The following is a 12,691-nucleotide window of genomic DNA, read 5'->3' on the forward strand; positions in this document are numbered from 1 at the left end:
TTTTATCATGATTAAAATAATTTTATTGGTATGAATTCCTTTCATTTAAAGAAAATATTACATGATTACCATTTAAATTATGCAGTAACAATCGATATCAGCTTTTCCAAACCAACAAAGTCATCAATCACGCCAAAATATATTCACAACCCTGAAACAGAAATTGAAAGAATTAGTAAACTTTATACAAACCTTAAGCTATGTAACTCTATAAAAATTATATTATATTTACATTCTCTTGTTTTATAACTGTTCATCTGAAAAATCTTATTCACCATCTTATCTGTACACACAAAGTTCTATGCAATTGCTTAATACAAAGGGCAATTAATATTTTTATACTAAAACATTTAAAGAAGTGCTGTAGGTGCACAATCTTCTCTCCCTTTATGCAGCCCCCTTTTCCACCTGATGTAATACCCTTCCTCCTCTTGACGTAATGCCCTTTTATTATTTTGCTATAATGCCCTTTCTCACCTAAGAAAATGTATATTGACTAAGGTGTATCTTTTTAACAAGTATTCTGTTTTAACAAAATTCTGAATAACCCCAAGATCTTTTGGAGCTTTCTCAACTCGATAAGATGCCAGGACTGCTTACCTACTACACTTTGTCTTGATGAGTAAGCGGCTGACTAACCTGCAACCATGTGTAAGTTGTTCGTTTATTTCTTCTCCTAAGTGGATACCTCATGAAGTTGTGATCAACTGTAACACTTCTTTCGCTGGCGTCTTATTCACGTGTTCGGAGGTCATCAGGATTTTCAATTACTTGGATGTAACTAAAGGTTGTGGTGTGGACCAGATCCCTCCTAGTGTATTAAAATACTGTATCCATCTAGTTGTTGAGCCTTTACTTTCATACTTTTCAACAGGTTAATCACCTGTAACTCTTTTCAAGTCTGGATCGAAAGAGGGTGCCAAGAACTATAGACCTATTGTCATACAACCCGCTCCATCCAAGGTGTTTGAGAGGCTGGTCTTGGACAGACTGTCTTTCCATTTTCATAGCTTGATCTATCCAAATCAGCATGAGTTTTACTCTCACCGATCAACAGTGTTAACTCTTGATTGTTTTCAATCAAACCTTATCACTGCTTTTGGAAGGAGACTACAGCTGGATACTGTCTACATGGACTTTTCAAAAGCATCCGACCATGTTAGTCACCCACATCTGACATCTAAGTTAGAAGTATATGGTATAACTGGTTCACTATTGCTATGGCTCAAGAGTTACCTGGAAGGACGTTGACTGAGAGTGAAGTTATCTGGTATGCTCTCCTCTAATATTGCAGCTACCTCCGCGTTCTGCAAGGTTCCCACCTTGGGTCTTTACTTTTTAAACACCTTCATTAAGAGCAGGAAAACATCATTTCAAAACTCAAAAGTACTGCCAAACCAACCGATCATGTACTAAATACTCCAAAACATGCTCAAACCGAAAGAATAAATACTTGTACATTCACCACTGACCCTACCTTGTTGTTAGATATAGGACTTATAAAAAAGAGGCAGGACTACTTGGAAAACTCAATCAATGAATTCTAAAATAAAATAATTGACAGCCCACCTCTAACAATTTTACCAAATAGCACAAATACAAAAGACAAACTGCTGGTAACAAAACGGGAATCAAAAAGTGCATTATTAAATCAAAGGAGATCACATAAACCAAACTGGACTAAACCTAATCACAAAAAACTACAAAACCCCTCATACAGTACACCAAACCTATTCAGTGTTTCATTACAAGTACAAAAACAAAACAAAATCTTTACTACCTGAAATGAGCAATGAAGCCAAAACTGACCCAGAACAACCGCAGAATCCAAGCACTAGCTCCCAAGCACCAACTCTATTAGATCAAACTACCCCACAACAAAATAGAGAAGAGACAAACAACCCTCTGAAAGAAGTGAATTTCTCTCTCACACAAAAAAACAACAAAAGACAAATGCTCCGCTGGAAACAGCGATGATGAAAGCGAAACACCACATACGAGATCATTAGCTAAAAGAAATCTAAGAAATACAGCTATAAACTCTAACACTGGTCCCACATCACACCTACACCAATCAGACTCTACCACTATCAATAACCTTAAAATATTTGCATTCGACCCAGAAGAAACTCCATTAGTAACAACTCAACAAAGCAAAGACTGCGACTGGAATAAATCATGCGGAATTGCACTGTTTGACAAAGATACTAAAAAATGCTTAATTAAACTAGAAACAAAAAGAATCACACAGATATCAGACAGAATCTCATCCAATAACTTATCTTACAATAACTTTATCACAACTACAAACTCAGATGAAAAACCCTAAATCATAGTTTGCTACTCCTCACTGCAAATAAACTGGAAAAAGAAGATCTTCAAATTATTAGAACTGTTAAATGACTGCTTTAAGTTTCCCCTACTATTGTCAATAGGCCTTGAAGAAGTGTTAGAAGAGCTAAAAACCAGCTATGCTTGCATTAAAGATCTGCTGCATGTACTCCACCAATTTGCCTGCAATGCATACCTGCACCGAATCCGCCTCTATACAGAAGACAAAAAACTTAAGAAGTTAGTGGACTCAATAATAGATGTTTACCTTTGCAAGACCCAGAAAAAAAATATCCCAAATATCTACAGACAACACAACAAGCATCTATTACACATGGAGGAAAGCAGGCACCTCATACTCCTCCTGTCCCAATACATATTGACCTCAGCGACTTAAAAGGTGATTATATGAGAGGAGCACTAAATGAGCAAACAGAACTATGGTGAGCCAAAGAAGGCAAATTACTTCACATCTTCTCCTCTCTCTACAGAGAATACAACCTTAACAATATCAAGCCAACAGACAGTAGAATAAAGGAAATGCTTCAAAGCTCCAAAGAAAAATACACACTGATTGATTTAAAGACAGGAGACTTTATTGTCTCAAAACTCTACTAAACAGTACCAGCATGGCTATGATGGAGCTCATTTTATAGAGCTCAAAACAGACACAAACTCAAAATATGCCGCTGTACAAGGAACAAGCCTGATAAACGCCATTGTGCAAGTATCTAAGGACACACATAATGAACGACCTCCACCTGTACAACAGAACAAAAGACATTAAATTAGTGAAATTAGGGGCTAAACTGAAAAATAATACAAGGTGTCCCAGGGGGGTGTGGGAAGACAACAACTACACTAAACCCCTACAAAGAGGGAGACCTGGTGCTGTTTCTTACCAGGGGGGCGCAGAAGATTTTCGGGCACACTTCAAAGAACAGCACCCAGAATGCAAAAATTCCACTCTTGACAACTTCTGGACTATCCACTCATTCCTACTGAACTCAACAAATAACATGAAGAATGGAGGGACATACAGCCGACTAATAATAGATGAGGCCCTCATGATCCATGCGGGAGAAACACTTTTTTCCACAATACAAGCCGGAGTCACAGAGACACTACTTTTTGGAGATGTGAACCAGATCCCTGAAATTAATAGAACTGAAGATTTTGAAGTTAAGCACTACGACATTATGGAAGTTGCAGAAATAAATCAAGTTCTAAACCACTCCTACAGATGCACAAGGACCACAGCAGCTATTCTAAACAACTTTTATGACAAAGGAATGACAAACTCATCCAAGATGGCGGACACTCATCAGTAACTGTGAAAGTGCTCCCATCAAAAGTGAAGTTTTTAGTGGTTTAAACCAACAAATAGCCTACTAACTACTCACCATTACAACATCAAATAACTGCAAGTCTCTTCTAATTATAGACTTATAAGCTACACAACCAAAAGTAAAGAAACACTAGAAACACAATCAACACTACAAGCTAACCTACTTTCAAAGGCAGCAATATTTTACACATCACCATTACTACACAGAAGAAGAACTTGTATCTAACTCCAGAGTAAAACTTTCTATTTGGTGAAATATATGTCTTAAATGAACTTTATTATATCAAAGAGATAGACACTGACCACCTGAAAGGCAATACAAGCTGTGACGTCACACTCACTGCCAGCTCACAGCTACTCAATACATTGCTTCCAACGAAACATTCCAGCTCACAGACAGACGGCCTGATGTATGTCACAATGGTGAAGCGTTGACCTTCCATATGCTGACTGCTGACTCGCCACCCTGACCTCACACACTGGCTACTGCTTACAGTAATATTATAAAAGCTGTCAATATTCTGTTAATCTGATACCAGTAACAATAGTAAAATAATTCTTTTGCCTACATTTTTATTTTTGCATTCATAGAATAATCCCCTTGAGAATAAAATGTCATTAACTAAAAACCCTTGTGGTGTCTGTAGTATTGGGGTCAGATACTCAGGAATTAAATGCACAGGCCTCTGCCAGCTTTGGTACCATGAGAAATGTATTAGTTTACCAAATAAACTTAATAAAATGTCTAGGTCGGATGTCAAGTCGTGGATGTGTGAAAATTGCAAAACATCTAAAAATCCATCCATCAAAGAAAACTCTTTTTTATCAGAAAATAGCAATAAAATCTCAGACCTAGAGGGGATAAAGTCAAAATTACAGGTCCATGAAACTTTAGATGAATCTGATCTGGAAATCTCCTTAACTTTAGCAGCAGAAGCAGGAAATGCTCTACTACACGAGAATACTAAATTAGTTCAAGAAGTTCAAGATTTACGTACGTGTAATTCCAAACATGAAGCCAACCTAGCTAGTATGGAAGCTAAAGTAGAGGATCTTCTAGCTAATGAACAGTACTTAAATAGAATCGAAGCTCTCCAAGGAAAATTGCAAGAGACACTTCTCCAATTGGAGAAAAGTAAACAACAGCAAGTTGAGCTGCAACAAATTTTCGAGGATCATGACCAAGCTCAGGGCCAACTGCTTAGGCAATATCTAAATAAAATAAGTAATTTGGAAAAAGAAATGTCTAGATTAAGCAATGAAGCTCATCATAATCTACATGACATTGCTGATGAGACAAAAAAAACAAAAATGTTTCAAGTCTACTGAGACCCAGACCTATGACGGGACTTTTTGCACTTTGACAAACACACCAATCGTCCTTGAATTAGCTTGGTTATGTAGAAGGCAAGATGAAGTGGAACTCAAGATTGACGGACTGTCAGCTCAACTCAATAATCTTAATCTTGAACCCAACAAAGACACAATAACATCATTTTCTAACCTTGCTAACTACAATCAGAAACACAAACCAAAGGGACATAACATGAACACTAGCTACAGAAAACCTAAAAATAGTGGCAAGGGGGACAATGTTTTTAGTGTCTCTTTGCAAGTAGCAAAAAGTAAATCATCAATTACTTCAGGGGATTCTAGCCAGTCAACAACCCCACAGGCTTCGATATTGATGGAGGGAGTCAGTCAAACCCTGACCAAAAAACTGTCCACAATATCTTTGACAGAGAACCCCAGCCAATCGACAACCCCACAGGCTTCGGTATTGACGTAGGGAGTCAGTCAAACCCTGACCAAAAAACTGTCCACAATATCTTTGACAGAGGACCCCAGCCAATCGACAACCCCACAGGCTTCGGTATTGACGAAGGGAGTCAGTCAAACCCTGACCAAAAAACTGTCCACAATATCTTTGACAGAGGACCCCAGCCAGTTGACAACACCACAGGCTTCGGTATTGACGGAGGGAGTCAGTCAAACCCTGACCAAAAAACTGTCCACAACATCTTTGACAGAGGAACCCAGCCAGTCGACAACCCCACAGGCTTCGGTATTGACGGAGGGAGTCAGTCAAACCCTGACCAAAAAACTGTCCACAACATCTTTGACAGAGGACCCCAGCCAGTCGACAACCCCACAGGCTACACCTACTGCATTTGCTCCAAGTAATGAGAAAGACGCCAGCATCATTGTAGGTGAGACAGATGTTCATTTTTTCAACTCTATAATTAAAACAAACAGACAAAATGATCATATTATCACATATCCTTTCAGCTGCAAACCACCCTTAAATTCAAAGAAATTTTCAGAGGGCCAAACTGTAGATGACTTTTTCAATAAAAATATAACTTTTTACAAAGAACACATGGCCAAAAACTACAACATGATACCAGCCCAAAATGTTCAAAAGAATTTTTTAGAAACAGTGCCCAGGAAAAAATCCAAATTGAAACAATTTCAAAAAACAAAAACCTTCATAAATTCTTTCCGGAAAACAAAGCAACTGGTTTAAAAAACCAACTAAGTGAACGTCCTCACAATAAGAATCCCAAGAAAAATCAAAATAGAACACATGGAGGAAAAAATTGTCAAATGACAATTCTTCATCAGAATGTAGATTCATTAGCAAACAAGGTAAATAGATTGAGTCACATGCTTGAGAACACAAATCCTGGTCTGGTAATTCTTACTGAACACGGATTAAAAAATGAACATCTTGAAAATACCAGAATCCCAAATTATGATCTCATAGCAGGTTTTTCCAGGGACACACATAAGAAAGGAGGAGTTGCCATTTATAAGAACAATACATTTGGATATAAAATAGAACCAATCATTGCAAAACCATCAATAGAAATGGTGTGTGAAACGCAACTAGTTGCTATCTCAGAGGGACAGGAATGCACTTATGTCTTGGGAATCTACAGGCCACCTGGAGGAGATCTTGACGTAGCCCTTGACCATGTATCTGACATTTTGGACACTGTACCTGTATGGAAGTCACGTATTATAATCATGGGGGATATAAATATCGATTGTCTAAAACAAGATAGGGACAACGCAAAGCTAACTAATACTTTGGCAGCATACAATATTCACCGTTTACAACTCCCACCTACCAGAGAGACAAATGCTACATCTTCATCCATAGACTGTGTATGTAGTAATATCACTCCTCAAGAAATCAATGTCTCTACATTCACTACTGGGATTTCTGATCATAAAGCACAGCTAAGCTCAATCTACAAGTGTTCAGCTCCTCTGCCCATTGTAAATTCAGAAAGAAGGCACTTAAACAAGAAAAATTTGAACCACCTAAAAGAAATTCTCCGCGATCAGGAATGGGATGAAATCATAAATACAGAAAATGTAAACACAGCGTACAAAAAACTTAGTGGCATCCTCACCTCAGCAATGAACACAGCCTGCCCTTACAAAAATCTAGATCCAAACAAAGGCTTAACTTTAGAAGCATGTCAGACCCTGTTGCTAACAGACTTCAAAAAGACTTTCTTGAGGCTCTTGAGCAAGAAAAATTAAGACCTGGGGTTGAGGCAAAAAGATTAACAGCAGAAAGAAAAAAGCATATGATTTGAGATTGAAATTTTGTAGAAGACAAGCAACTGCCGACTTTATTAACAATGCTGATAACAAGCCTAAAGCGATCTGGGACACCATAAACAGTGAACGACAAAAAAAATGCACGGAATCAGCAATTGAACTGGAAGTTGACGGAAAGAAAACTCAGAATCCACTCCAAGTAGCAGAACACTTAAATACTTATTTCACAACTGTAGCGGAGAAAACACTGAAAGAAGCCGGTCAAAATCTTGACCTCACTGATAACCAAATGGACATAATCAACAATGTTTCTGATTATAAGTTCGAAATGACAAATCTAACCGAGGTTGAAAAAACAATTCTTTCACTGAAATCAAAACCCTCAGCTGGAATTGACAATATATCATCCACTGTATTGAAATATATAGTCGAAGAAATCAGGCTTCCATTGACAAACATAATTAACAAGTCTCTCTTACAAGGCATTTTTCCAGACGTCTTAAAGTAGCTAAGGTTATCCCGATAAATAAACGAAAGACATGCAAAGTTGCAAGTGATTATAGACCGATATCTCTTATTCCTACGATTTCTAAAATAATTGAAAAAATTGTTTTAACAAGATTGATGAGACACCTCTCTTCTAACAATCTCTTATCTGAACACCAACACGGCTTCCTACCTGGAAGATCCACCACTACAGCCATCATAAGTTTTGTTGAAGGTGTAATAGATCAGTTGGAAGAAGGAAACTTGACCACAGCTTTGTTCTTAGATTTTTCTAAAGCATTTGACAGTCTCGGACATAACTTGCTCATTAAAAAGCTTAAAACATTGGGAATTCACAATACAGAAGAAAGGTGGTTTTCAAGCTACTTGAAAAATAGAACTCAATTGGTTGAGATCAAATATACAGTGAACAACACAACTTACCATGCAAGATCTGATCAACTTCCTATCAGTAGAGGGGTTCCTCAAGGATCCGTCCTTGGACCAGTACTCTATATACTGTTCACTAATGACTTACCCAATCATCTCAGTGAGTATGCCTCTTCTACAATGTATGCAGACGATACTGCTTTGATGTTGGCAGAAAAGCAACCTGATAATTTAGACTGTAAGGCCTTCATTGCTTTAAATGTAGCCAAACAATACTGTCATGTTAACAACTTGGCACTAAACGAAGGAAAAACAAAGCAAGTACTGTTTAGTAGAGCACAAAATGAAAATGCTGGACTCCCGATGTTAGAGGTGGAGGAAGAAACTAAGTACTTGGGAATTATTGTAGACAGTGCTCTATCTTGGACACCTCATGTTGATTTGGTCTGCAACAAATTGAGTACTGCCCTGTATGTGCTCAAAAGAGTTAGAGCTGTCACAGGCCTCGCAACAGCTAAAGTTGCTTATTTCTCACTATTTGAATCCCACATAAGATATGGACTGCTTGTTTGGGGTGGATCAACTGCAGGAAATCTGAATAGAGTCCTAATAATGCAGAAAAAGGCTGTGAGAGTGCTAGCAAGCTTGGGACCAAGAGACACTTGTAGAAGTGCCTTTAAAGACCTTGGTATCCAAACTGTTACTGCCTTGTTTATCTTTCAGTCCATCAATCACATTCTCACAAGCAATGCTGAAAGATTCATTGACATCCATACCCACAACACCAGAAACGCAGTAAATTTCAACCTTCAATCTCACAGACTTGCAATGTTTGCCAAAAAACCTTCCTATGCAGGAGCAAAATTTTTCAATCTACTGCCAAGACATCTCAAAGAAGAGAAGAGACTATTCCCATTCAGGACACGTCTCACCACCTGGCTGGCCGACAAGACATTCTACTCCGTTGAAGAATTTTCAAATTGGAGAGATTTGTCAACCTAATTTATAATTACTTTTATCTATTGACACATATTCTGTACTCTATGTTCATGAATAAAGTTTGCTTTGACTTGACTTGACATCCAGCCTAGTAATGAATGAAATGACAAAGCTTCACCTAAAAAGCATGGACAATCTTCAGATTGACAAAAAGTACAAAATCTTGGTATTCAAACAATCAGAAAAATTTGAATTAATTCCACTGGGCTATAATGTCACTACAATCCATGTATTCCAAGGGAAGCAAGCAAAAGACATAGCAATTGTGAGAAAGGACGAACAAATCTACAACTCTATGCCACACTGTCTTGTGACCATATCGAGACATACAAACTCTTTATCTTACATCTCACCTTTTGGAAAAGACACTTTGAGGACATGGACAAACAAGGCCTCAACAGACGAAATGCTGAAACTCTTCAAAGACAAACCCCTCACAATTAAACACTCCGACAATGACATCTCAAGATCAAACACTATATATAAAAACAATAAACTAGTAAAAAACCACCCGGAACTAAAACAGCTACAAACACAGCTGAGTTTTATACAAACCTTATTGAAAAAAATAAAAATAAAAAGACAGTCCAAAATACCACAACAAGATTCAAGAAAAGAAACAAATAACTCATTAAACCTATCTACTACAGCCCTTTCAGAGAATCTAAATAAAAATATTTGTTATTCTAGAACCCTTACAAGCAAAACATTTTTTAGAACTGCACCAAGAAAAAGAAGCCAAGCAAAAAACGGCCTTCACCACGAGAATTATTCTAAACAGCAAATTTTGGCAGAAGTAAATACACTCTCAAACAACCCAGCCAGACAAGAGCCCCTCCAAAATAATCTGCAACTCTCCATACTTCATCAAAACATGCAAGAAATGAGTAATAAAATTGATAGACTTAATCACTTTGTAGAAGAAACAAAACCAGATATTATCATTCTAAGTGAGCATGGACTAAAAGCACAATAACTAGAAAATACCAAAAAATAATACCTAGGAACACACTGCTTCCCACTGATGTACGCTGATGATACGACACTACTCGTGTCCGAATCTTCTTTCAACAATCTAGCTATCAACTCCTACATAATCTTGCACACGGCTTACCAGTACTGTCATGAAAACGATCTGGTAGTGAACACTGGTAAAACCAAACAACTGGCTTTTGGAAGAAGAAAAGACGAAGTCCCAGCATTGCCAGATTTAAAACTGGAAAGACACACCAAATTCCTTGGTATGACAATTGACGACAGCTTACAGTGGAATGACCATATTGAATCTCTCTCCAGTCAATTGAACTCTTGCCTGTATGTCTTAAAAAGAATTAAACATATCAGTGATAAAGCCACAACAAAAATTGCCTAACATGCATTGTTCGAATCTTTCATGAGGGGAGATACAACAGCAGGAAACCTCAACCGGATCCTGTTGCTTCAGAAAAGAGCTGTTAGGATAATCTCAAATCTTGGTCCCAGAGAAAGCTGCAGAGATTATTTTCGAAGCCAAAAAATTCTAACAGTAATCTGCTTATACATTAAAGAAGTAATCATGCATGTTGACAAGGAACTCCTGCAACAAGGACAAGATAACCATCACTATAACACCCGTCACACATCAAACTTCCACCTGCCTCTACACCACACCATGAATTTGAAAAGAAACCATCTTACATGGGCAGAAAATGATTCAACCTTCTACCACACGACATGACCACACTTCAAGGAAAGAAGCTGAAGACATCCCTGACTATATGGCTCATCAACAGACCATACTACTCCCTAGAAGAGTTCCTGCACTGAAGAACACAACTTGACTCACTAGACAATTTTTTATAAACTGAAACCTATATTGTATTGACGCATGTACTTTTCTCCATGAAACTGTAAATAAAGACTATTGACTATTAACATTAATGATATTGGCAAGGCTGCAGGTGGGAGCAGTTGCCTTCTCTTCGCAGATGACATTAAACTATTTAAAACTATTACCACAAAAAGAGAACTGTCTAGTACTACAAAGGATTCTGAGTGAGATAGAAGTGTAGTGTGAAAAGAGCTGTATGGACCTCAACATTAAGAAATGCTTTGGCATGTCTTTTTAAGAGATCAAGAACTCTGTGACTTTCCAGTATCATTTGGGAGACGTTCCTATGGTTTGTTGTGTCAGTGCGAGATCTAAGTGTAATGCTTTCACATATCTGAACTCAGATGACATTTGTCATGTTCGTTGTAAAGCTTACAAATGCCCTGGTTTGATTTGTTGCTACACAGCTGGAATGAAAAACCCTGAGTTCCTCAAACTCCTCTATCTTACAGCAGTGCACCCCAACCCTGGAGTACAGTTCCGCTGTATAGTCCCCTACATCAAATCAACGTGCAACAAGAGTTACAGAGTGTTCAAACACGGTTCCTACACATGGTCGAAGCAAGACTGAGATTTGCATTCAAGGAAGTCCCAGTCGAGGAATTGGTTGTCAAACTTGACCTCCAACCACTATCTACCAGAAGGAAGGTTCAGGACATCCTGTTTCTATACAAACTCTTAAAAACCTCATCGACTCCCCAGAGCTTCTCGCTGCGGTCTTCAATGCACCATGAGAACGCGTTCCAGAAGACGACTCTTCAACTCAAACTATGATGAACTCGATGCTTGACCGGGTTCAGCAACTGGACAATGATGTTTCTAACTCAGTTGACTTTTTCAACCCTTCCTACGCCGGCTTCAGAAGAAAACTTAAGTGCGTCCTATCACTTGCTGTATTATATTGCTAGAAATTTTGTTCCCCTTCTTAAAAGCTTCCTCTTAAGCTCTTGATTTTTTTCTAATATTTATTTATTACTCATCTTTCTTTGTCACTCCTTCACAGTTTTGTTTGCAATTACTTATTTAATACTTTCTTTCTCGTTACCTTCTTGTTGTAACTCTTGATACTAACTATTATTTTCTCTTATTGTTGACCTCTTAAATTGTTGTTTCGCTGTTGTTTGTTGCATCTTTCAGTTGTTATTTTTTTTATATTCTGTTATTATACTCTTATTTATATTTTCACTGTTACATATTTGTTTGCTATTATTAATTTTTAATAGTTTATACTCTGCTATGTTACTCATAAATATATTTTTTACTTTTGCATTTCTGTTTGTTATTCCCTTTAGTTGTTAAATTGTTATATATAATTTATACTCTGTTATGATTATAATATTAATATTGTGCACATGTACATTAGCATTTATGTTGCATGTGTTTTGTCCTAGCTAGAACACTTGTTTTGTATTATCTGTATTCTTTTTCTAGTTTGCCTGTACACTTTATATTGTTTTCCTAATGATTGTCCATTGAAATAACAAACAAACAAAAAACTGATGATGAGGATTCCAAAACTGAGCTCAATATACAGCCAATTTTTTAATCCAAAAACAAATTTTCAAGTGGGTATGATGAAGATAAGTAACAATACTAAAATTTTCAAACATCACCCGTGGAATACTGCTGCACCTTGTAAATTCATCTTTTGTATCTGACTACTTTCCTAATGAATTAAAAATTTAAAACTA

At 37.3% G+C, this 12,691-nt stretch overlaps 1 protein-coding gene across 2 annotated transcripts in view; it reads right to left on the bottom strand.

Annotated features, from left to right (window-relative positions):
* The window catches only part of LOC124353569 (NFX1-type zinc finger-containing protein 1-like), a 63,572-nt gene continuing 50,881 nt past the window's right edge, over positions 1–12,691 (bottom strand). For both annotated transcript variants that reach the window (XM_046803467.1, XM_046803466.1), the window contains exon 9: positions 1–151. In XM_046803467.1, coding sequence (XP_046659423.1) covers positions 124–151 — 28 coding nt within the window. In that variant the 3' untranslated portion in view covers positions 1–123. The remainder of the gene's footprint in view (positions 152–12,691) is intronic.

Source organism: Homalodisca vitripennis, chromosome 2 (genome assembly GCF_021130785.1).
Source record: "Homalodisca vitripennis isolate AUS2020 chromosome 2, UT_GWSS_2.1, whole genome shotgun sequence".
Taxonomy (NCBI): domain Eukaryota; kingdom Metazoa; phylum Arthropoda; class Insecta; order Hemiptera; family Cicadellidae; genus Homalodisca; species Homalodisca vitripennis.